Source organism: Loxodonta africana, chromosome 8 (assembly GCF_030014295.1).
Source record: "Loxodonta africana isolate mLoxAfr1 chromosome 8, mLoxAfr1.hap2, whole genome shotgun sequence".
Classification (NCBI taxonomy): Eukaryota; Metazoa; Chordata; class Mammalia; order Proboscidea; family Elephantidae; genus Loxodonta; species Loxodonta africana.
This window is the reverse complement of record NC_087349.1, coordinates 75,801,672-75,829,171: the sequence shown is the minus strand read 5'-3', so window position 1 is coordinate 75,829,171 and position 27,500 is coordinate 75,801,672. Positions and strand designations below refer to the sequence as shown.

At 36.8% G+C, this 27,500-nt stretch overlaps 1 protein-coding gene across 1 annotated transcript in view; it reads left to right on the top strand.

Moving 5' to 3' along the window:
- Positions 1 to 26,800, top strand: part of AGMO (alkylglycerol monooxygenase) — a 205,739-nt gene extending 178,939 nt beyond the window's left edge. The window contains exons 9-12 of the mRNA XM_023544382.2: positions 2,319 to 2,453; positions 4,389 to 4,505; positions 19,991 to 20,073; positions 26,557 to 26,800. Of these exons, the coding sequence (XP_023400150.2) occupies positions 2,319 to 2,453; positions 4,389 to 4,505; positions 19,991 to 20,073; positions 26,557 to 26,680 (459 nt within the window). The 3' untranslated portion in view covers positions 26,681 to 26,800. The remainder of the gene's footprint in view (positions 1 to 2,318; positions 2,454 to 4,388; positions 4,506 to 19,990; positions 20,074 to 26,556) is intronic.
- Positions 26,801 to 27,500: the final 700 nt, after the last annotated feature.

The window sequence follows — 27,500 nt, the reverse complement described above, 5'->3', positions numbered from 1 at the left end:
GGTGTCAGAAGAGACTCCGAAACTTGCTCTCAGACATAGTGTCGTAGCTAAAGCGAAGAGAAGAAATGATAAAGTAAAAGAACTGAACAGATTTCAAAGGGTGGCTTGAGAAGACAAAGTATTGCAATGAAATGTTCAAAGACCTGGGGTTAGAAAATGAAAACTGAAGAACACACCTGGCATTTCTCAAACCAAAAGAGCTGAAGAAAATTTTCAAGGCTTGAGTTGTATTACTGGTGGATTCTACGGGCAAAAAATTGAATGAAGCAGAAAACATCAAAGGAAGGTAGAAAGAATACAGGGAGTCATTGAAACAAAAAGAATTAGTCAACACTCAACCATTTCAGGAGGTAGCATATAATTAAGAACCAATAGTACTGGACAAAGATGTCCATACTGCACTGAAGGCATTGGCAAAAAACAGGCTCCAGGAATTGACAAAATACCAACTGAGATGTTTCAACAAACAGATGCAACACTAGAAGCACTCACTTGTCTGTGCCAAGAAATTGGAAGAGCTGGCCAACTGACTAGAAAAAAATCTATAAACGTGCCCATTCGAAAGAAAGGTGATCCAAAGGAATGCTGAAATTATTGAACAATATCATTAATATCATAGCAAGTAAAATTTTGCTGAAGATGATTCCCAAAAATGGTTGCAGCAGTACATCAAGAGGGAACTGCCAGAAATTCAATCCAGATTCAGAAGAGGATGTGGAACAAGGGATATCAGAGCTGATGTCATATCTTGGCTGAGAGCAGAGAATATCAGAAAGATGTTTACCTGTGTTTTATTGACTATGCAAAGGCATTCGACTGTGTGGATCATAACAAATTATGCATAAAACTGCGAAGAATGGCAATTCCGTGACACTTAATTGTGCTTGTGAGAAATGTGTACATAGACTAAGAAGCAGTTGTTCAAACAGAACAAGGGGATACTGAATGGTTTCAAATCAGAAAATGTGCGCATCAGTGTTGTACCCTTTCACAATACTTATTTAATATGTATGCTGAGCAAATATCTGTAAAGCTGGACTATACGAAGAAGAACGGGGTATCAGGATATGAGGAAGACTCATTAACAACCTGCGTTATGCAGATGACACAACTTTGCTTGCTGAAGGTGTGTGAAGAGAACTTGAAGCACTTACTGATGAAGATCAAAGACTATTGATTCGGTATTGATTACACCTCAACATAAAGAAAACAAAAATTCTTACAATTGGACCAATAAGCAACACTAAGATAATGGATGAATAAGCAACTTTATGATAAATGGAGAAAATATCGAAGTAGTCAAGGATTTCATTTTACTTGTATCCACAATCAATGCCCTTGGAAGTGGCAGTCAAGAAATCAAACGATATACTACATTGGGAAAATCTGCCACAAAAGACCTCTTTAAAGTGTTAAAAAGCGAAGATGTCACTTTGAGGACTAAAGTGCGCTTGACACAAGCCATGGTATTTTCAATTGCTTCATATGTATGGGAAAGCTGGACAATGAATAAGACTGAATAACTGATGCATTGAACTTATAGTGTTGACAGAGAATATTGAATGTAGCATGGACTGCCAAAAAGAACGAACAAATCTATCTTCTAAGAAATACAGCAAAAATTCTTCATAGAAGCGAGGATGGCGAGGCTTCATTGCACTTTGGACATGTTATCAGGAGGGATCAGTCCCTGGAGAAGGACATCACACTTGGTAAAGTAGAGGGTCAGAGAAAAAGAGGAAGACCCTTGACGAAATGTGTTGACACAGTGGCTGCAGCAATGATATGAAACAGCAACGATCGTAAGGATGGCACAACCAGGCAGCATTTTGTTCTGTTGTTCATAGATTCACTATGAGTCAGAATGGACTCAACAGCCCCTAACAATAAGAAATTGTAGGTCCCCAACTTCCAACGTATTTGAGTTATGATGAATTATACTTATGACCATCTTTTTTTTTTATAAATCTGATTGTTAGTAATATGTCCTACATACAGTATTGTAGCATCTAATTTGTTAATGTTATCATTCTCCTGTCAACCACTAAAGATAAATGAAGGTCAGGTTCATAAAGATACTGATAATAAAAGACATTAATAATGAAAACAACAACAAAAAAAATGAGACATTCAGATATCGGCGGAACCAACTTATAATGGAGTCATCAGAACAGAACCCAGTTGTAAGTCAGGGATTACCTATATAAACAAAGTGGTTAAGTTACATTTAACAATAAAATAAAACAGAAGATTTGTTTTTGTTTGTTTTGTTTTGAGTTTGTCTTATTTTTAATTAGTAATATTTTTATTCTTCCTAGTTCCACCATTTGTTGTACATATGGACTATATTCTGGGCCACACCTGGATTCTTCAATAAGTTTTCTGTCATATTTAAAGGACCAGGATGGGGTCCAGGTAAACCAAGACTAGGACTGAATGAAGAAATCCCAGAAGTAAGTAGAGTTCATGGAGTTAGTGATAGCGGGTTTTAGTCTTATATTGTCAGGTCGAGAACCTGCCTATGCTTATGCTGCCTTCATGCAAATTCAAAAATTGATGTTCCCTTAGATAGGTGAGACTCTGTGATCCACGATTTAATGAGTACACACAACCTAGGGGCCCATAAGAGGTATGCCTTGTCCCAGGCAGGCACTGCTTCCTAATGAAGAACACAGCGTAAGGAGCGGAGCAGCAGAGGCCAGTGTTTTCGTGCAGGGCGTACGCTGCACAAACACACATGGGTCTGTCGCACATTCCTAGAACATCAGAGATGGAGGGAACTTTAGAGATGATTCAGCCTAACCTTAATTTTGCTCGTGAAAACTGAGGTCCCCAGAATGGAAAGTCAGGTCACACTCCAAGAGGATATGGCTATTCAGGTTAGACCATAACTAGTAGTGCGATTAAATACAAAAACCCCATTATTTCCCCCAAGAAAGCAATTTAGAGATTTTAAAGTTCTGGAAACAGAAAGAAAAAGTCAGTGTCAATTTTGAATTCCTCTTATAGGGATGAAAAGATAGTTTTTTTAATCATTCATGATATATATTATGATTCCTTACCAAAATAAATGTCATTAAGAGTAGTAAACAATACAGAAATTAAACTACTGTGTGTTGCAATGATAACCATGAGTTTAAAACTTAGCCAACACTTCAAGGAAGTAAAATTATGTATTTTATTTAAATATTATTTTATAAAATTCCAATCTAAATAAGGCTGTTTTACTCCTCAGTTACCAAAGCTGCTGAGATGAAATATCCCACGCTCTTTGGTTATATTGACAGTCAGTTATGAAGCCACCAGCGAAGCTGATATAAAAAAAAAAAAAATTTTTTTATATAGATGAAAATAATTTACTTATTTCAGCTCCAAAAAGATTATTTCAATGTGCTCCATTTATCAGGTTTTTTTTTAATAGGTAGATAATCCACAGTGATTATTTTTAAAGTCAGATGGATGCTTAAGTCTGCATTATAAAAACAAAAGTGTAGCATTTCTGGGAAATTCAATAGTTTTGAAATGTTTCAAATAAAATATTTCCCTTTGGGGCATAATTACTTACACTACACAAAATAACTTTCACTTTTGCTTTTGCTTTGCTTTCCTGCATGATCGTGGATATAATCGCAATAGGAGAAGAGCCAGCCTGTTCACTTGGGCCGTCTCTATCATCAGTACCTATCATCGGCACATATTGCTGAATCAAATCTCGTACTGCTCCTTAAACCAAAACCAAACCAGTTGCTGCCAGATCTACTCTGACTCATGTTTAACTCAGGGGTGTTATATTAGAACTATGTTCCATGAGGTTTTCAGTGGTTGATTTTTCAGAAGTAGATCGCAGGCCTTTCTTCTGAGGTGCCTCTGGGTGAACTCAAACCTCCAGCCTTTCAATTAGCAGCTGCACACTACTTGCATTACCCAGGGACTCCATATTGCTCTTCAAGTTATACTAAACCAGAGCTGCAATGCTCCTGAAATGGGAAAGAAGCCTCCTAGCTCTTCAAATTTTTTTCTGTCTGAACAATGAATCTAAGGGTCATTTTTTTGGGAAAAAAAAAAGAATATCAAGTTGTTTAATTTCTTTTTTTTTTTTAATAATTTTTATTGTGCTTTAAGTGAAAGTTTACAAATCAAGTCAATTTCTCAAACAAAAACCCATATACTCCTTGCTACACATTCCCAATTACTCTCCCGCTAATGAGACAGCCCGCTCTTTCCCTCCACTCTCTCTTTTCATGTCCATTTCTACAGCTTCTAACCACCTCCACCCTCTTGTTTAATTTCTTTTTGCATATCTTTTCCTCACTTAGTGTGAATTTCCATAAAAGAATATGCTAAGGAGCAAGCAATATAAAGGGAAGGTTTCTTTCTTGCCTACCTAGGTCACTGGAAAAGAAGTTGCCTTCTCATCTCCTGCATCTCGGCTGCTAAAGATATACTCTGTTGTTCAGTTTGCTCTGATGCTAGCATTTTACGAAGACACCTTTGCAAATAAAGCTGTAAGTAATGTCCATTTTCAATAGCATGTGGGGATATTATCTTTTACTGCATTTGAAAATGAAAACAAGCTCTCTGTGGCTGTGTTCTAGTCTTTTTAATTGCAGCAAATACCTCACATTTGAAGGGTTAAATTAATTTTTTTCAGACTACTAAATATATGACTATGTCTAAAGTGCTTCTGTTAGAATGTCCATCAAATGGTATAATGTTGATCTGAATGATAAATGGGAAATTATTTGCCACAAACAAATTCCACAACAATTATAATAAGAGTACCGTAGAATGGGTTGGAGCCCCGGTGGCACCAGTGGTTAAGAGCTTGCCTGCTAACCAAAAGATCAGCAGTTCGAATCCACTGGCCCTCCTTGGAAACTCTATGGGGCAGTTTACTCTGTCCTATAGGGTCGCTATGAGTTAGAGATAGCATACTTTATATCAATGTCAACATACCTAACTCACTTAGAAAATACCATGATAGGATGACTTTAAGAAGCTTCAACAAAGGGTTTACTTCATCCTCCCCAAAGCATTTAGAATATCTAAATTTAGGAGTACTGGATCAGGATCTAGAATCTGGATTCTAGTTCAGGGTTTACCACCTGGGGAGTCCCTTTTTGGCCACATAAGAATATTCATACTCCCTATATTTTGGAGAAAATAAAAACAATATATGATAGAGAAAATAAAAACAATATATGAAAAATTGTACTGTGAACTATAAAATGGTAAAAGCTGAGGTATTTTTTAATATGTGCTTTGTTTTCAGATTTATTTGTATTATGTTCTTTTAGAAAGGATTTATAATAGTTCAAAGAAATACATAAAATGCAATAAGGTAATTAAAGTAGGTGAAATAGAAAATAAAATCACAGAAGAGCAAAAACTCACGTGTTTCTGTACCTTGTTGCCAAGGAAATATGTACGTCATGAAATAACCTCACTAAGGCAGGAATGTTGAGGATCACAAAGTAACTCGATATGAATAATAGTTATGTTTTAAAGAAACAGAGAATTTCTGTTTCCAGCAATATGGTGGTTTAAACAAACAAACAAACAAAAACCTGTTGCCGTGGAGTCAATTGCAACTCATAGCAACCCTTTAGGACAGAGTAGAACTGCCCCATAAGGTTCCCAAGGAGCAGCTGGTGGATTCAAACTGCCAACCTTTTATTTAGCAGCTGAGCTCTTAATCACTGTGCCACCAGGGCTCCATATGGTAGCTTAGATACGCTTATTTTTCTAAAGCATACAGAATGCCTAAAATAGTTGGATAATCATATGAAAAATAACTAAATGCATAAAAGAGCTTGAAAATTTCTTAGGGAAATCTTAGAGGCTAAAAATATTGAGAAAATGTGAATTCCATGAGGTAACTGAGTGCTGATTCTGACCTTAAGGGACCAGAAACAAAGCCAGGAATCAGAATTTAAGTAGGAAGTCAGATAAAGAACCCCAAATAAAACAACTATAACCAAAAAGAAACATCTTCGATGAAAGGGGAAAAAAAGAAAAGAAGGAAATAAAACATGGAAAAGAAACTTACCTATCCTGGACTTGGCTTTCAGAAAGCAAGGAAAAAAAAGTCTTCCCTGAGAATTTGAGAATTTTAACTTCAAACCAGCCCTCACACAGATGGTCTAAAATTTACACAAACCATGGACTTGATTAACTCCAGATAAAAATATAGTTTAAAGTGGTCTCAGATTAAGGCTCAGGTGATTAAAACAAACTTGTCCAAATCATCCCTAGTGCAGATTCTCTTCACACAAAGCCTCAGAGTTATCGCACAAAATTCTAATAATGATTATAAACTCAGAGCTTAAAAAACACAACATGCTGGGAGAATGCCACTAGCACAAATCATCAGCAGAAGTGACAAACAACAGAATCAAATCTTCAAAGACAGCAGATATTGCAAATTAATGTCATCAAAATATGAATTATGTTAATCGAATATTCTTGAAGAAACAGAAGGTGAAAGGGGAAAGAGACTAAGAAATCGTGAAAAATCAAGAAACAAGTGATTACCAAAAATGAGAAGATACTTTTGGAAACCAGTTCAACTGAACTTCCGAAAAACAAAAATATAATAACTAACATGAGAACTCAATGACTTAAATAGCACTTTAAAGACAGCTCGAGAATTAGTGCATTAAAATATAGACCCGAAAAAAAATTATTACACAGTGCTGAAAAAAACAAAATGGAAAAGTTACCTCCAGACTTGAAGAATACTGTGGAAAAAGCTTTTTTTAAAAAAAGGATTCAGAAAAAAATGAAAAAAATAGGATTAGCAGGTAGTGAATTCAAGCAAGATAAATTACCTTTTTCAAAGAACAAGAGGAGCTATGACAGGCATCAGTCTATCCATATAAACTCCCATAAGTAATATAATTAATAAATAATATGCACAGTAAATGAATATACTATTTTATTATAATTTCAATGTATAAATCCTAGGGGATTATTTTAAGTCATTAAATACCAGTGTAATAATCTCAGTATAGTAATCCACTGAAACAATTCCATATGTTCCATATGATTTATATACTGAACGCCAAAATTCCAAAAAATTCTTCCCAGCAAACTTCCTTTCATGTCTCATTATTCAAAACTCATAAGTCTACTCTAAGCCTTTAACTAGCACCAGGTTATGAATTAACCATGAATGAATTAAACCAAACATGATTCAGGACCTGCGGAGAGCAAAGGCCCACTTTCCCCCCGGGCACATTTCTGCCTCATACCTGGACAAAATCGAGGCAGTATTGTTGTGTATGATCCAGTGGATTCTGACTCATAGTGACCCTATAGGACAGAGTAGAACTGCTGTAGGGCTTCCTAGGCTGTAATCTTTATGGAAGCAGATCACCAGGTCTTTTCTCTGGAGAAGCCATTAGTGGGTTTGAAGTACTGACCTTTCAGTTAGCAGCCAAGTGCTTAATCATTGCACCACCAGAGCTCCAGAAGTAGTTTTGTTGTTGTTGTTGTTCTTGTTGATAGATGCCTTGGAAACCTGTTGCTGTTGAGTCGATCCCAACTCATAGCAACCCTATAGGACAGAGTAGAACTGCCCCATAGAGTTTCCAAGGAGCTGCTGGTGGGTTCAAACTGCCAACCTTTTGGTTAGCACCTGTAGCTCTTAACCACTGCAGCACCACGGCTTTTTGTTATACCCTCGTGGTGTAGTAGTTAAGAGCTAAGTTTGCAAAGCAAAGGGTTGCCAGCATCCTTGGATACCCTATGGGGCATTTCTACTTTGCCCTATAGGGTCACTATGCATTGGAATCGACTTGATGGCACCGGATTTGTCACATATAGCGAGGCCAGTATTGAGCAATAGACAAGCTCGTATGTGGTTTCAGTCACATGTCTTTAAAAAGGAAACCCCAGTGGCATAGTAGTTAAGAGCTACAGCTGCTGACCAAAAGGTCTGCAGTTCGGTTCCACTAGGTGGCCCTTGGAAACTCTATAGAGCAGTTCTACTCTGTCCTGTAGGGTCACTATGAGTCAGAATCAACTCAATGGCAATGGGCTTGGTTTGGTTTTTGGTTTATGTTTGAAAAAACAAAAACAAAAGGAAGGGCATGAAATAGACTCTTCTGATTGTAGGAGAAAATGACTATTACAGTTCTAGTATCTATTTGGTGAAGTGGAAATAAGAAATAGGAAACTATGTGGCCAGAAATACCTTGAGAAGGTAATGGTTGGAAATATACTTGCTTATTGTTTGCTCTTTTATACATGTGCTACAACTAATGGTGAAACCAATGTTACATTGTAATAGTTGTTTGGTTTTTTTTTTTTTCTTTTTTTTTTTTTGCCTTTACTCCTAAAAGAGACAAAGTTTGGACCCAAGCATTCACTTCAGGAGCAAACCTTTCAAATAGCAGCATGAAGCACATCACTCTAAACAGTACACATATAGACATTGTTGTTGTTAGGTTCCATTGAGTCGGTTCTGACTCATAGCGACCCTATGCACAACAGAATGAAACACTGCCTGGTCCTGAGCCATCCTTACAATCATCATTATGCTTGAGCTCATTGCTGCAGTCACTGTGTTAATCCACCTCGTTGAGGGTCTTCCTCTTTTCTACTGACCCTGTACTCTGCCAAGCATGATATCCTTCTCCAGGGACTCATCCTTCCTGACAACATGTCCAAAGTATGTAAGATGCAGTCTCGCCATCCTCACTTCTAAGGAGCATTCTGGTTGTACTTCTTCCAAGGCAGATTTGTTCGTTCTTTTAGCAATCCATGGTATATTCAATATTCTTCGCCAACACCACAATTCAAAGGCGTCAGTTTTTCTTCCGTCTTCCTTATTCATTGTCCAGCTTTCACATGCATACGATGCGATTGAAAATACCATGGCTTGGGTCAGCCACACCTTAGTCTTCAAGGTGACATCTTTGCTCTTCAACACTTTAAAGAGGTCCTTTGCAGCAGATTTACCCAATGCAATGCATCTTTTGATTTCTTGACTGCTCATTCCATGGCTGTTGATTGTGGATCCAAGTAAAATGAAATCCTTGACAACTTCAATCTTTTCTCCGTTTATCATGATGTTGCTCATTGGTCCAGTTGTGAGGATTTTTGCCTTCTTTTTGTTGAGGTGCAATCCATACTGAAGGCTGTGGTCTTTGATCTTCATTAGTAAGTACTTCAAGTCCTCTCCACTTTCAGCAAGCAAGGTTGTGTCATCTGCATAATGCAGGTTGTTAATGAGTCTTCCTCAATCCTGATGCCCTGTTCTTCGTATAGTCCAGCTTCTTGTATTATTTGCTCAGCATACAGATTGAATAGGTATGGTGAAAGAATACAACCCTGAAGCACACCTTTCCTGACCTTAAACCAATCAGTATCCCTTTGTTCTGTCTGAACAACTGCCTCTTGATCTATGTACAGGTTTCTCATGAGCACAATTAAGTGTTCTGGAATTCCCATTCTTCACAATATTATCCATAATTTGTTATGATCCACACAGTTGAATGCCTTTGCATAGTCAATAAAACACAGGTAAGCGTCTTTCTGGTATTCTCTGCTTCAGCCAGGATCCTTCTGACATCAGCAATGATATCCCTGGTTCCACGTCCTCTTCTGAAACTGGCCTGAATTTCTGGCTGTTCCTTGTCAATATACTGCTGCAGCCATTTTTGAATGACCTTCAGTAAAATTTTGCTTGCATGTGATATTAATGATATTGTTCTATAATTTCCACATTCGGTTGGACCACCTTTCTTGGGAATAGGCCTAAATATAGACATTAAGCTTCCAAAATGGTTAGATGTATTCGTTGTATAACCTGAGGCCTCCTGATAATCTCCTCGAGTATTGCATAATTAACACATCATCGATTATCCTACTATTTAAAAACATTATCTTAATTTGTTCTCAAAATATGACTAGAATGTTCATGCATTACTCGAGTTTAGATATTTGATGGAGGCTAAGAGAAAAGTTGTCAGCTGTACAAAAATATCCAACTCTTGAAACATTGATCAACGTTGACTATTGATTTGCAGTATTGAATTCTTTTCCAGTAGCACTTAATAAAATCCCTAAGTAAATCAGACTAATTATTAGAACTGAAAATACAAATTTCACATTTTAAGCTATCTGATTTTGATAAAGTGGCTCTTAAAATTAAGTTCACCAAGAGATTTAAATATCTAGCATCTGTGAGTTCTTTCTGGATAAAAACGTAGCCCAGACACTGAATATATTAAAAAGATTTGACTTATTCCTTGGTTTTCTGAAGATTTTTCTATTGCCTTAAAAAAATTCTATGAAAAACTCATGTAGCCATATTGACAAAGACAAATAGCAAGTGTTGAAACCCTTTTCATTCTGAAAGAAGAGTTGGAGACAGCTCCATTCGGGACACAAATTAATTTTGAAAGGTGCATTTTGCTTGTTTTCCACACGTTTTTCTTTGCTAAAAGCATGCTGAGTGACTAGGAAGAAAGGTTGCTTATTTGCAAAATTCTATAGTGCCTTTCTAGTCTCAGGGATGTCTAAAAGCATACAAAGACATTAAAATCCAACAGCAATATTTTGTTTCCAGATTCACCGTAGCCAATAATCACATGGAAAAGTTGTGACTGACTTGTAATTGGGGGCCCTGCTGTGGGCCCACAACCTTTTCTGTTTACGCATATAACAGAGTAGATAAATACTTACTTGTTTTATATGTGCGAGTTCTGTATAAATAACTTTGGGAGTCCAAAAAGCAATTTGATGACTACCACAAAGGTGTAAAAAGCAAATTCCTTTCTTACTCAAATGTACATTGCATACATTTAAATAGGTAGTGTTTAGTTTAGTGATATGACCCACAGACTTTTATGTTGATTTTGATTTAGTAATGCTTGGAAAATCAATTCCTCAGCTTCCAGGGTCCACTTCATGGGGTGATATCATGAATACGTGTTTAAAATGAAAATATGAACAGCACTAGCATGTTTCCAAAGTAAAATTGAAAAGGCAATGCTATCCTTTTAAATAATAGACACCCACAAACAGTTTGAATATTTTAGCAGGTTATTATAATAGAGTGCATGATAAAATAAAATAAAATCTGTTTTAGCACAGATTATTTTGGTGAGATAGTTCAAGTTAACAAGGCATCTGAGAATATCCACTGTAAATTTAGAAACAAGTTCTACGGTTTTAAATTTCCCTGAATGCTGTACCGTGTACGACACTATGGGCAATACAATTTTGTAACTGATGTTTTCATGTTAACATGTTTTAACAATTCCTTTTAAAAACCATCAGTATATTTAGTTCCACTTCATAGCAGAGAGTGTCACTTGCTCAAACGATATCTTAGGTCCTGCAACATGTAACCGCTCAAGTCAATATCCAGTGTGTACTGTTTTTTTCAAGTGTAGCCCTTTGGGGTTTCATTTAATTTCCTAAAGTTTCTAGGTGGTAACTGATGCAGTGTGAGAAAAAGAAATGTGAGCTAAAATGGGCATCAATTATAACTTAAAGCCCTGAAATGAATGTAGTAAATGTGTAGTAAAGGAAGGATATTAGTAAATGCTTCCTGTCTAATAAACATAGACTTTAGAAACAGAAAAGTAATCATTGTGAGTTACCATGAAAAATATAATTGTATCCAATGCATTGAAATATAATAATACAGTAGGAAATTACACATTTAAAAATGTGATTTACATCAAATAACAAAAATATTAACAGTGAAATTCAATACATCTTTGTAACATTAGTATTGTCCCCAAATTTGGTCAATGCCAGGCATCTCCTTTTAAAGTTATCATATAATAAAATCAACCATAAAGTGTTTGTAATTTGAATTCAGCCTGTATTTCTATTTATTAGATACATGTAAAACATAAATATCTTTATTCAGCTTTAGATACTCAAAGCCTAAATACACAGTTTTAGGGCGTCATATTTCCTTATTAAAAGCAATCCTCATGAAAAAGAAGTTTGTCTTTTTGAAACTGTTCTTTAATATCACATTTTCTTTCTTTTTGTATTCTGTGAAATAACAAAATACATAGCTTAAATTTCCACCTGATTCTTAATGAATAGAGAGAATGTTGTGTATACCAGTGAGATCTTGAGGGAAATGCTGACAATTTAGAAAGGATTCATTGACCCCAGAAATGTTTTTTTGTTTTTGTTTTTTACTTTAAATGAAGGTATACAGAGCAAACTAGTTTCTTATTAAACAATTAATACACATATTATTTTGTGACAATGGCTGACAACCCCACAGCATGCCAACACTTTCCCCTTCTTGAACTTGGGTTCCCCATTACCAGGTTTCCTGTCCTCTCCTGCCTTCTCTTCCTTGCCCCTGGGTTGGTGTGCCCATTTAGTCTTGTTTGGTTTCATGAGCCTGTCTAATCTTTGGCTGAAGGGTGAACCTCTGGAGTGACATCAGTACTGAGCTATAAGGGCATCCAGGGGCCATACTCTTGGGGTTTCTTCAGTGTGTCAGACTGATAAGCCTAGCCTGTGTGTGTGTGTGTGTGTGTGTGTGTGTGTGAGTTAGAATTTTGTTCTACATTTTTCTCTAGCTATGTCCAGGACTCTCTATTGTGATCCCTATCAGAGCACTCTATGGTGGTAGCCAGGCATCATCTAGTTATGGCTGGACTCAGTCTTGTGAAGGCTGTGGTAGTTGAGGTCCATTAGTCCTTTAGACTAATCTTCCCCTTATGTCTTTGGTTTTCTTCATTCTCCCTTGCTCCAGATGGGGTGAGACCAGTGGAGCATCTTAGATGTCAGCTCACAAGCTTTTAAGACCCCAGATGCTACTCACCAAAGTAGAATGTAGAACATTTTCTTTATAAATTATGTTATGCCAATTCAGCTAAATGTTCCCTGAGACCATGGTCCCAACAGCTCTCATCCCAGTGATTTGGTCCCTCAGGGAGTTTGAATGTGTCTGTGGAGCTTCCATGATCTTGCCTTTGACAAGTTGTGTTGGGTTCCCCAGTATAGTGCACTGTCTTACGCTTCGCCAAAGTTACCACTAATCTATTGTCTATTTAGTGTTTTTTCCTCCTACCCCTCCTGCTCATAACCATCAAAGATTGTTTCTTTTTGTGTATAAACCTTATCATGAATTTTTGCAGTAGTGGTCTCACACAATATTTGTCCTTTTGTGTGTGACTTATTTCACTCAGCATAATGTCCTCCAGATTCATCCATGTTGTGAAATGCTTTGCAGATTCATCATTGTTCTTTATCATTGTATAGTATTCCACTGAGGTGTATGTACCATAATTTGTTTATCCATTCACCTATTGATGGGCACTTAGGTTGTTTCCACCTTTTTGCTCCTACAAAAAATGCTGCAGTGAACATGAACGTGCATATGCCTATACGTGAAATGGCTCTTATTTCTCTAGGGTATATTCCTAGGAGTAGGATTGCTAGATTTTATAGTATTTCTATTTCTTGCTCCCCACGTGTCTGTCAGTTTGTCATATGGTGGGGCTTGTGTGTTGCTGTGATGCTGGAAGCTATGCGACCAGTATTCAGATACCAGCAGGGTCACCCATGGAGGACAGGTTTCAGCTGAGCTTTCAGACTAAGACAGACTAGGAAGAGGGACCGGGCAGTCTACTTCTGAAAAGCATTAACCAGTGAAAACCTTATGAATAGCAGCAGAACATTGTCTGATATAGTGCTGGAAGATGAGCCCCCCGGGTTGGAAGGCACTCAAAAGATGACTGGGGAAGAGCTGCCTCCTCAAAGTAGAGTCAACCTTAATGACATGGGTGGAGTAAAGCTTCCGGGACCTTCATTTGCTGATGTGGCACGACTCAAAATGAGAAGAAACAGCTGCAAACATCCATTAATAATTGGAACCTGGAACATACAAAGTATGAATCTAGGAAAATTGTAAATCATCAAAAATGAAATGGAACTCATAAACATCAATATCCTAGGCATTAGTGAGCTGAAATGGACTGGTACTGGCCATTTTGAATCAGACAATCATATAGTCTACTATGTTGGGAATGACAGCTTGAAGAGGAATGGTGTTGCATTCATCATCAAAAAGAATGTTTCAAGATCTATCCTGAAGTACAACGCTGTCAGTGATAGGATAATATCCATACCCCTACAAGGAAGACCAGTTAATATGACTATTATTCAAATTTACGCACCAACCACTAGGGCCAAAGATGAAGAAATAGAAGATTTTTATCAGCTGCTACAGTCTGAAATTGATCGAACATGCAATCAAGATGCATTGACAATTACTGGCAATTGGAATGCCAAAGTTGGAAACAAAGAAGAAGGATCAGTAGTTGGAAAATATGGCCTTGGCGATAGAAACAATGCCGGCGATCGAAAGATAGAATTTTGCAAGACCAACAACTCCTTCATTGAAAATACCTTCTTTCACCAACATGAATGGTGACTATACACATGGACCTTACCAGATGGAACACACAGAAATCAAATTGACTATATCTGTGGAAAGAGACAAAGGAAAACCTCAACATCATCAGTCAGAACAAGGCCAGGGGCCGACTGTGGAACAGACCATCGATTGCTCCTATGCAAGTTCAAGCTGAAACTGAAGAAAATCAGAGCAAGTTCATGAGAGCCAAAATATGACCTTGAGTATATGCCACCTGAATTTAGAGACCATCTGAAGAATAGATTTGATGCATTGAACACTAGTGACCGAAGACCAGACAAGTTGTGGAATGACATCAAGGACATCATCTATGAAAAAAGCAAGAGGTCACTGAAAAGACAGGAAAGAAAGAAAAGACCAGGATGCATGTCAGAGAAGACTCTGAAACTTGCTCTTGAACGTCGAGCAGCTAAAGCAAAAGGAAGAATTGATGAAGTAAAAGAACTGAACAGAAGATTTCAAAGGGCCTCTCGAGAAGAGAAAGTAAAGTAGTATAATGATATGTGCAAAGAGCTGGAGATGGAAAACCAAAAGGGAACACACTCGGCATTTCTCAAGCTGAAAGAACTGAAGAAAAAATTCAAGCCTCGAGTTGCAATAGTGAAGGATTCCATGGGGAAAATATTAAATGACGCAGGAAGCATCAAAAGAAGGTGGAAGGAATACACAGAGTCATTATACCAAAAAGAATTAGTTGATATTCAACCATTTCAAGAGGTGGCATATGATCAGGAACCAATGGTACTGAAGAAGTCCAAGCTGCTCTGAAGGCACTGGCGAAAAACAAGGCTCAGGAATTGATGGAATATCAATTGAGATGTTTCAGAAAACAGAGGCAGCGCTGGAGGTGCTCACTCGTCTATACCAAGAAATATGGAGGACAGCTTCCTGTCCAACTGACTGGAAGAGATCCATATTTATGCCTATTCCTAAGAAAGGTGATCCAACTGAATGTGGAAATTATAGTACAATATCATTAATATCACATGCAAGCAAAATTTTGCTGAAGATCATTCAAAAACGGCTGCAGCGGTATATCCACAGGGAACTGCCAGAAATTCAGGCTGGTTTCAGAACAGGATGTGGAACCGGGGATATCATTGCTGATGTCCGATGGATCCTGGCTGAAAGCAGAGAATACCAGAAGGATGTTTACCTGTGTTTTATTGACCATGAAAAGACATTCAACTGTGTGGATCACAACAAACTATGGATAACACTGAGAAGAATGGGAATTCCAGAACACTTAGTTGTGCTCATGAGGAACCTTTACATAGATAAAGAGGCAGTTGTTCAGACAGAACAAGGGGATACCGATTGGTTTAAAGTCAGGAAAGGTATGCGTCAGGGTTGTATACTTTCACCACACCTATTTAATCTGTATGCTGAACAAATAATCCGAGAAGCTGGACTATATGAAGAAGAACGGGGCATCAGGATTGGAGGAAGACTCAGTAACAACCTGCGTTATTCAGATGACACCACCTTGCTTGCTGAAAGTGAAGAGGACTTGAAGCACTAATGAAGATCAAAGACCACAGCCTTCAGTATGGATTACGCCTCCCTATAAAGAAAACAAAAATCCTCACAACTGGACCAATGAGCAACATCATGATAAATGGAGAAAAGATTGAAGTTGTCAAGGATTTCATTTTACTTGGATCCATAATCAACAGCCATGGAAGCAGCAGTCAAGAAATTAAAAGATGCATTGCTTTGGGTAAATCTGCTGCAAAGGACCTCTTCAAAGTGTTGAAGAGCAAAAATGTCACCTTGAAGACTAAGGTGTGGCTGACCCAAGCCATGGTATTTTCAATCGCATCGTATGCATGTGAAAGCTGGACAATGAATAAGGAAGACCGAAGAAGAGTTGACGCCTTTGAATTGTGATGTTGGCGAAGAATATTGAATATACCATGGACTGCCAAAAGAACGAACAAATGTGTCTTGGAAGAAGCGCAGCCAGAATGCTCCTTAGAGGCAAGGATGGCAAGACTGCGTCTCACATACTTTGGACGTGTTGTCAGGAGAGATCAGTCCCTGGAGCAGGACATTGTGCTTGGCAGAGTACAGGGTCAGCGGAAAAGAGGAAGACCCTCAACAAGGCGGATTGACACAGTGGCTGCAACAATGAGCTCAAGCATAACAACGACTGTAAGCGTGGCGCAGGACCAGGCAGTGTTTCATTCTGTTGTGCATAGGGTCACTATGAGTCAGAACTGACTCAACGGCACCTAACAACAACAACTATTTCTTGCTTCTTAAGGAAGCACGATATTATTTTCCAAAATGGTTGTATCATTTTGCATTCCCGCTAGCAGTACATAAGAGTTCCATTCTCCCTGCAGCCTCTCCAACGTTTGTTATTTTCTATTTTTTTTTAATTCCTGCCAGTAATGTCAGGATGAGGTGATATCTCATTGTGGTTTTGGTTTGCATTTCTCTCTTGGCTGGCGATCATGAGCATTTCCTCTTGTATCAGTTACCACTTGAATGCCTTCTTTGGTGGAGTGTCTGTTCATATCCTTTTCCCATTTTTTAATTGTATTATTTGTCTTTTTGTTTTAGAGGTACTGGATTTTCCTGTATATTTTAGAGATTAGGCTTTTGTCGGATTTGTATAGCCCAAATTTTTTTCCCAGTCTATAGCTTTTCTTTTTACTCTTTTGGTGAAGTCTTTTGATGAACATAAGTGTTTAATTTTTAGAAGATCCTAGTTTTCTAGCCTATTTTCTGGTGTTTGTGTATTGTTAGTTATGGTTTGTATCATGTTAATGCCATGTATTAGGGTCTTTAGAGTTGATCCTATTTTTTCTTCTATGATCTTTACAGTTTTTCATTTTATATTTAGGTCTTTGATTCAATTTGAATTAGTTTTTGTATATGGTATGAGTTATGGGTCCTGTTTCATTTTTTTGCAGATGGACATCCAGTTTTGCCAGCACCATTTGTTAAAAAGACTGTGTTTTCCCCATTTGATGGAATTTGGGTCTTTGTCAAAGATCAGGTGACCGTAGGTGGATGGATTTACATCTGGGTTCACAATTCTGTCCCATTGGTCAATGTAACCAGGGATGTAAAAAATCTATACAAAGAAAACTACAAAATACTACTGCAGGAAACCAAAAGAGACCTACATAAATGGAAAATGTACCATGCTCATGAATAGCTAACATTAACATTGTGAAATTGTCAGTTCTACCCAAAGCAATCTAGGAACACAATGCATTCCTGATCCAAATACCAACAGCATTCTTTAAAGAGATGGAAAAACTAATCATTAACTTTATATGGAAATGGAAGAGGCCCCGGACAAGTAACTTGTACTACCTGACCTCAGAACATGCTATACAGCTACAATACCCAGAAACAGTTTTAATGAGCATCCAAGAAAGATACCAGGTCAATATGGATATTGTCCAGCAATCATTGTAGGACCTTTCATTGCTGAAGTTGCTCAGCCCCAAGTTAATTATTCCTTAATACCAAGGTAAGACCCTTCAGTGTTCTCAACGCAGTGAATCATGGGCTATTCCAGTCTGGCTGGTAGCAAAAGCATTATGCTGTGTGAACACTGAGCACTGAAAGCTCTAATCCTTTTCTGGCCTCACATAGTTTCCTCTCATACATTAGCTGATTTGCTGAATATTCGAGGGGCATGCTCTGCAGGCTCTCTCTCTGTGCAGCTCACTCCTCTCTAGTACTCTGTCCCGCAATCAATAGCTGCCTTGATATCTTCCAAATCCGATTTTCATCTCCCTAACTCAGGGAGTCTGTCAGGCTCCCCAGAGTTCCCTCACTCTGTGGTGAGGCCTGGAAACTCTCTCATGGGCAACTTGTAGGGCTTACCTCATCAGTATCCTTTCTCTCTGGAATTGCTGTCCTTTTTTGCCTGGTGTCCAGTGTCTTAAAAACCATTTTTTCAAATAATTTGTCTTTTTTTTTTCCTTTTTTCAGGCAGGAGGGTAAACTGGATCCATTTTACTCTATCTTGTTCTGTGTGGACAAGACACAGAGTTGGAACCATACTTTAAAATGTGACTGTAACATATCTAATTTTTTTAACATTTAGTTAAAACTGTTAAAATACAATTTTTGCTTCTTTTGTCTTATCAGTATTTGTAAAAATTCACTAATTACATACCAATTCAATGTTTCTGAAGTATATATTCATTACACTTTTTAGCCAATACAGTTTAACTTTTGAAAGGGCTCATATTTCTTTCTGTATGCTGCAATTGTAACCACCTAGAGAGTTCTGAAAATATAGGGATAAACTACTCAATATTGACTTTTGTTTTTTTTAAATGAGCAAATCTCATCTCAAGACAGACTGTTGAGGTCCACAGAGAATTGTAAACTGCATATGGTACCATATTTGGTCCTGTTCTTGTGTCTGTGTTGTAACACTGGGAAACATCTTTAAGCCTTACGTTTCAATATGACCAATCCAGAGGCTCAACATCTGATGCTCAAGAGTCATAGGGGTGATGAAGGCAGCAGTGCAGGCGTATGAGCAAACCTTCTGCTTCACATCAGAAGACACAGAGGCTGTGTATGCAACCCCTTGTTTTTCCTGATCCACTTTTAACCTGAAGCATCCTACGCTAAACCTTGGTTATGTGACCTCAACTTAGATCTCTGCCATTGGCCCCTCTAAGTTTGTTGTTCTTCTCTCTTCTTCCATTGTCACACTTTGGGGTCAGATAGTCGTCTTTTGAATTTCAGAGCCACCATTTATCAGCTGTGTGATAATGCAAAAGGTGTTTAATCCTCTGGTTCTCAGGTTTTCTTTTTTTCATATATAACACAGACATAATGATACTTACTCTGCAAAGTCACTGAGAATACAAAAAGTAATGATGTGTATGAAACGAATAGAATGGAAGCTAGGAAATAGTAGATGCTTGATAAACATTACATTTTAACATATAAACAAACTGCATATTTAATATATAATTTATGACATAGAAATATGTTCCTTTTGTTACAGTAATTCAAAAGATAGCTTGATATATTTGTATGAATATATAGATTGCATCAAATACGTATGCTAGTGTGTGTGTGTGTCTGTGTGTGTGTAAAATCTCTTTCATACATATATATATATATTTGTACTCACAAACATATTCTCCTTTAAATGTGTTTGAGCTGTCAGTATTAAGGAAAGCGTGGGGTTTGAGACCACAAGGAAATGGTGATATTAAAAATAGCTTTTGGAAAGTGGTATTTATTCATAAAAATGTGAATGATTTTTCCCTGTGTGGGGGCACACCTGATACAAAAGTCAAAACTTCACTTGAGAATTTTTTGAAACAGCATTTAATGTGGAGCATCACTGTAGAATTGTTTGATTCATTCACCAAGTGCCCAACAAGTAACTAAATGACATTTGGAAAACAAAAATGTCCTCTGCGTATTCAATCTACTTGAAAAGAGTTTGTGATAAATGCTGCAATATGAAATAAAAGTTGGGGCTATTCTCCTTACCAGCTTTAAATCTTAATGCTCCTTCGGAAAACACTTCTGAAGGATCTGTTGGTTTCTGTGCTTGTTTGACAGGCGTTATCACAGGTCACTCTTCTTCTGCGGATTTGCTTCATTATCCTGACGTTGACCTCCATTGGATTTCTTGTGGATCAAAGGCGAGAATGCAATGCTTTTATTTTTTTCTTAAATTTTTTTACACAGAGTGGTGAAATATCAGTTTATCGTATAACTTTGTAAATAACTTTTAAAATAAATAATAACATTTTACAGTCACCAAACATTTGTTATTAAAAATTTGAAACTATGATTTTATACTTCTATTTTAAGTGAAACAGAATGGTGGGTTATCTGATTTAAACACAAGACTGTATTTTAAATCTAAACTTAAATAAATTTCTGTTTTCAAGTATATTAGAGAACATATGATTAAATCGGCAAAATACAGACCGTAATTCTGAAAGCTTAAAATCTGAAACATATTCGAGTATTTTTTCTGTTATTGAATATATACAATATATGCCAGAACATATGTGTACTTAAAGTTTGTCCTTTCCCCTCCAAAACATATTATTTAAAGAACTCTGTTACAAATGTTCCCCTGGGCACAAAGAAAATACATTAACTTCAACAATTTTAACTTGTTCTTATGACAGGAAGTATATAGAAAAATATCTATTTGTTATTTCTTAGTATTTATTAATCACTAATATTATTATTAATAATAATAATAATATTAATACTAATTTCTTTATGTGCCATAGATCATTAATATGAATTATATTCTTAAGTCTCACAACAACCTTCTAAGATAAGTATCACTACAAAGTCTATTTTACAGATTAAGGTAACTGAAGTTCCAAGAAGTTAAATAACTTGAAACTCATACACACGGTAAGATATAGAGCAAAACACAAACCCATGCAATATGACTGCAGAGCTTACATATAAAAATTACATATATTGTAACTTTGTGAAAAACTGCAAAGAGGCTCAGTCATTTCAAAGTCTTTATTTTAGCATAATTATTTTTTTTTAATTAGGTAGACATTAACCAATACTTTCATAAATTTTCAAATATCCAGATCTAATAGCCATATGTTTAAATTACATTAAAGAATATGTCACTTTAGTATCTTAGCTTAGCAGCAGATTCTGGATTTCATCAAGGTCCAGGTGCAAATTGGCTTACAGGTTAAATTAACTGCTTATAATACACAATCTCTAATAAATATTTGGAAAAGAATGGTGCAGCTGGCATACTCTCTATAGTCATATGTCAAAAAGGTATAGAATTTAAAACTTTTGATACCTTAATTTTTTTTTACTTTTATTATTTTAATTGGCTCCATTTTTCTAATTTCCTATATTGAAAATGAAATACATACTGAATCATACAAAGGGGAAACAAAACAAAGAAAAAGATTAGTCAATAGCAATAGTACAGAAATAAATGAAGATCTAAATAAGTGGAGGTTTATGCTATATTCATGGATTGAAATGTTTAATAGTGCGAAAATTACATTTCTCACCAAATTGATTTAAATAATCAGTACGATCTGGATTAAAATTGCAAAACATTTCTTTGTGTAATTTGACAGGTTCTTTCTAAAACATATGTAGAATTTCAAAGTTCCAATAGTAAAAAAAAAAAAAAAGTGAGAGTTTCCCAGTTGGCTATCAAGATTTAATATAAAGCTACAGTAATTACACATGTTTATTTGGCACAAGGATTAGAATAGAAAACCTAGAAATAAATACAAGTATATATTTGATTTGTCACAAAGTAGCCTTGCACAGCTGTTGGAAAAACACTGGTCTTAAAATGGCCTTGAAAAAATGGGGTTTCCATACTAAAATTAAAAAAATAAACTTGATAAATATTTCAAACCATACCAAAAAAATTATTCTGGCCAGGGGAGGGGGGAGGGTTGTAGATGTAGATGTGAGAGAAAAAACAATAAAGATAGCAGTGTAATTCTATGACCTTAGAGTAGGGAATAATATTAAATAGAACATAAAAACCCTAATCGTAAAAAAGTAAATGATGACTTAGACTAGAGTAATATTAAGAAAATTAGTTCTTAAAAAAATAAAAAAAACAATTAAAGTTAAAGCAATTTTTGCAAATAGCATTGTCTTAGTCATCCGGTGCTGCTATAACAGAAATACCACAAGTGGATGGCTTTAACAAAGACAAATTTATCCGCTCACAGTCTAGTAGGCTAAAAGTCCAAATTCAGAGTGCCAGCCCCAGGGGAAGGTTTTCCTCTCTGTTGGCTCTGCAGGAAGGTCTTTGTCATCAATCTTCCCTTGGTCTGGGGCTTCTCTGCGCAGGGCCCTCAGTCCAAAGGATATGCTCTGCTCCCGGTGCTACTTTCTTGGTGATATGAGGTCCCCATGTGTCTCTGCTTTTTCTGTCTTTTATATCTCAAAAGAGATTGGCTTAAGACACAATCTAATCTTTTAGATCTCATCAATATAACAGCCACTAATCCATCTCACTAACATTATAATGATAGGATTTACAACACATAGGAAAATCACATCAGATGACAAAATGGTGGACAATCACACAATACTGGGAATCATGGCCCAGCCAAATTGATACACATATTTTGGGGGGACACAATTCAATCCACAACATTCTACCTTTTGGCCTCCCAAAATTCATGCCCTTGGCACATGTAAAATACATTCACCCCATTATATCATAGCAAAAGTTTTAAATCAGCTCCAAGTCCAACTTCCTCATCTGTGAAACCTAGAATACAAGTTATTTGCTTCCAAATACAATGGTGGAACAGGCACAAGCTAGACATTTCGATTACAAATGGAAAAAAATTGCAGGGAAAGAAAGGATAACAGGTACCAAGAAAGTCAGCAGAACATTAGCCATCAAGGCTTGAAAATAATCCTCTGTTCTCTGAGACCTATACAATGGCCCTGCCCTCCAGACTGTAGGTATATTGGCCATACTTTCCAGATTCTGAGTGGAGGCGTCTGGGCCCTGGGCTTCAGCTCCACCTTCCAGGTCCACTGGGACAGCAAATCTGCCCCTTTGGCTTTAGGTGTACCACCCTCCTAGTCCATATGAGTGGGGACTCCACCCTTAGAAACACCAGGGACCATGGCTCCATCCTTTGAGACCTCAGAGGTCATGGCATACCCTTTGAGACTGAGGCAGCTCTATTTCTGTGTTTCTTATCTCTTCAGGTTCTGCTGCCTGGTTTGTTGGCCTCTCAGCCCTCGGGCCTCACGTCCACATCTGCCCTGCTGCAGCAAGTGTTCCAAAGCTCTATAGTTCTATCAATAAGTGTCTGGAGGCCCCCCACTCTGCCAGTAATCTTTGGCCAGCAGGCATTCGGCTCTCTTGCTTTGCGGGTCAGCAAGCCTAATGCTACCAGTAAGTGCCCAGAGGCACTCCGCTCAGCCAAGAAGCTTCCTATGGAAAGGCACTCAGCTCTTTTGCTCTGTGGATCAGCTCCAGTGCTGTCTAAAGCTGGTTTGCTGATTCTGCTGCTGCCAGTTCTCTACTGCTGCCGGTTCTGTGGTGCTACTGGTTCTCTGCTGCTGCTTCTCACCATCTGCACCATCTCCAGTGTTAACAGTTCTCTTCACTTCCTTCTGAGTCTTCTATCCATTCACAGTTTCACAATCACTTCCACATTTTAAGTATCTGCTACAGCAGCATCCCACTCCCCCAAATTTTGCCTTAGTCATCTAGTGCTGATATGACAGAAATATCACAAGTGGATGGCTTTAACAAAAAGAAATTTATTCTCTCACAGCCTAGTAGGTTAAAAATCCAAATTCAGAGTGCCATCTCCAGGGAAAGGCTTTCTCTTTCGGTTCTGCAGAATGGTCTTTGTCATCAATCTTCCTTTGGTCTAGGAGCCTTTCTGCTCAGGAACCCCAGGTCCAAAGGACATGCTTTGCTCCCAGTGCTGCTTTCCTTGTAGTATGAGGTCCCCATGTCTCTCTGCTCCATTCCTTCTTTTATATCTCAACCGAGATTGGCTTAAGACACAATCTAATCTTTTAGATCTCATCAGTATAACTGCTGCTAACCTATCTCATTAACATCATAGTGATAGGATTTATAACACATAGGAATATTACATCAGACGACAAAATGATGGACAATCACACAATACTGGGAATCAGGGCCCGGCCAAATTGGTACACATATTTTTGGGTGACACAATTTAATCCATGACAAGCACAGGTCTTGAATCTCAAATGGCTAAAATTTAAAAGACTGAAAGTACCAAGTGTTGGTTGGCAGGAAGATGGAGCAAATGGAATGCTCATACGTGAGCTTATATTCTGATACAAACATATTTTGGAAAACAGTGTGGGTATACTCTATAATCCTCCATTCACTCCTAGGTATACACCTACCAATATACACCCAAAAGTATGGAACAGAATGTTCAGGTGGCATTATTCTTAATAAACAAATGCAAACAATCCAAATGTCATTCACCATGTGAAAGAATGCATGAATGTTGGTGTATTCACACAGTGAAATTCTGTGCAGTAGTGAAACCATAGATGTATCACACTAACAATCTTCAGTGGAAAACATTAGACACAAAACAGTACAAACCATGTGATGTCATTGATGAAAAGCTGTAAAACAAAACAACAAAAACACAAAACTATAGAATAATTTTAAGGAATTTGTATTAATAACAACAAACAAAAGAGCATGTGATTACCATGAAAGTCAGGTTGGTGCATCTCTCTGGGATGCAGGGACTGTGGAAGAATTGAGATGAGTGAGGTAGGAGGGGTCTTTGCTAGTGCTGATATTGGGAGGTGGTCACATAGTTGTTTATTTTTTGATAACCGCTGAACTGCATAGTTCCCTTTTAAATACTTCTCTCTGTGTATATTTCATTTCACAATATAAAACATTAAAATTTAAACCACAGAACAGTATTAAGAAAAGAAATTAAGTTTTAAAATAGAAATCTCATTTTCTTTTTTACAGTTGAAAATTACCCGGATATCAAAAAAAAATTAATCTACTGTAATGATATAACAATATTCTGCAAGAAGGGGCAGACTTCTTAATTTTTTTCAAAAAATTAAATCACATTACTTGAATGCAAACAAAAGTATAAGCTATTTTTAATTACTTTAAAAGAGTTTTCTTTTTTTAATACAAAATTACAATTACAGTCAATTTTATAAAAACTGAAGGAGCTCTGGTGACACAGTGGTTAAGCACTCAGCTGCTAACCAGAAAGGTCTGCAGTTTGAAACCACCAGCTGCTCTGCGGGAGAAGATGTGACAGTCAGTTTCCATAAAGATCACAGCCTTTGAAACCCTGTGGGGTAGTTCTACTCTGTCCTATAGAGTCACCATGAGTCAGAATCTACTCTAAGGCAACGGGTTTTTTATAGAAACAATGGAACATAGTTAATAGACTGCTGAGGATTTTTAAAATTCAATAAATATACTGGTCTCAGTTTTCTTGACTTTTTTCTGTAGCTTGTGTTCTAAAATAACTAAAACGATATATGGCTGTATTATGACAACATTAATTCAAGAACATTGTCGTTAGAGAATTCACTAGTCATGATAATACTATTTGTCTTGTATAAAATATAGTATCCACCAGAAGTTAAATGGATATCATATAACATTTATTTTATGATGATAAAGCAGCTCTTCTCTCCCATTATTTGTAAAAATCTGTGTGCAACCCTCGACTCTCAAATATAGATGTCTATTTTTTTTATTACATATACTTCAGAGTTTTAGTATCTTTAAGGATATCATATATACTGAAAACTTTCATCACAGAATAATTGACAGGGGCCTATATTTATGCTAGGAACCCTGGTGGCACAGTGGTTAAAGCGCTCGGCGGCTAACCAAAAGATCTGTGGTTCAAATCACCAGCTGCTCCACGGGAGAAAGATGTGGTAGTCTGCTTCCGTAAAGATTTACAGCCTTGGAAACCCTATGAGGCAGTTCTACCCTTCCTATGTGGTTACTATAAGCCAGAATTGACTGGTTGGCAATGGCTTTTGAGTATGTTTATGCTATCTATTATATTAGGTATAACCACTCATTGTCCATGTTCCCAATATCCCAGAATTCAACTTTATTTTAGAGCAGGTAACTGTGTCAGTTCTCCTACCAAGACATTTTTTTAAATAAATGAAACATAAAGGTATTGGGTAAGGGCAAAGACCCAAACTTCAATAATTTAATTGTCTAATATTTTATTAATATTTTATTTACCAACTGAAAATAACCTTCACTTTAACTCACCATGCTCAAACTAAGCAGTACATTGATAAAGAACAGATTTTCTTTAGAGATACATTTTCTTTCTGGGTGTAATGTCTGTTTTCAAACAACTTCAGAGGCACAGTTTCCTCAAATATATTCAAATACTGTAAGTTTGTTGAAAATTAATAGAAAGGTTTACCACTGTATAAATTATAAAGTACATATCAGAGTAGAACTGTGCTCAGGTAGGGTTTTCAATGGTGGATTTTTCCAAGGGCTTTTCTCTCAAGGTGCCTCTAGGTGTTTTTGAATTTCCAGTATTAACTGTTTGCACCACTGAGGGACTCCCATTTCAGGCTAATGTATGTTAATAACGTTTTCCTTCCAGGCCCCAGGCAGCTCTCATGGAAACTTTCCGTTGCTTGGTCTTTCTAATGCTGTGTGAATTTGGTCACCTGAAGCCTTTCATCCCCTCCTTGTCATTGGCTTTTGAGGTAAGAAATGTGGTTTAGGTAGCTATAGCATGGATTACATATTTATTTTGTAAATTCATTCATTTAACAATGTTTTCTAGTTACTTTCTGACTAGTAATCTTGTGATTTTTTTTTTTTTTTTTTACATTTTCACTTATCAAACTTACCAATTGCATCAACTTGGGCTAGCTAATATTGCTGCCCCTCGTTTTACTGGTCTCTAAATTTGGAGTGATACCACTAACCTCACAGGGTATTTGTACAACTTATGCTACATAAAGTTTATGAAGAAATTAGCTTGCTTAGTAGATTTTCAAAAAGTGGTAGAAGTGATTTTTTTTAAAAAGTGTTTCTCAAATACATTGCCATTTGTTTTTAAAAACATTGTTTGTTTTTAAGCTAGAAAAGTGAAAATCATGAACAATGTTTTGTCAGTTATCTATAAAAGGTAATAATTCCATAAAAATAAAGCCATTGAGATTTTTCTGTGATTGACATATATGTTGTGATATGGCCTGCTGTGATAATCAAAACTTATCTTCTAAAAAACACATTGAACTTTTGAGTATGTGTTTTTCTTCATATACTAGACAACTGTTAAAGAGTATTGTCATTGTCAGTGCTTTAAAAGACATACATTTTTTTAATTAATGATTATATATCATTTATGCCTTTGATACTGAGTAACCTGCCAACATCTCCAGAATGTGCAATGTGTTACCTTGTTTAAGCATGAACCTAAATAATAAAATATCTCCTAATATCAATGGAAAAGCTGGATTTCAAAATTGATATCTTCATAATTTAGCTATGATTGTAAATTGGAACTTCTTTCAAAGAAACTTCGGTGATGATATC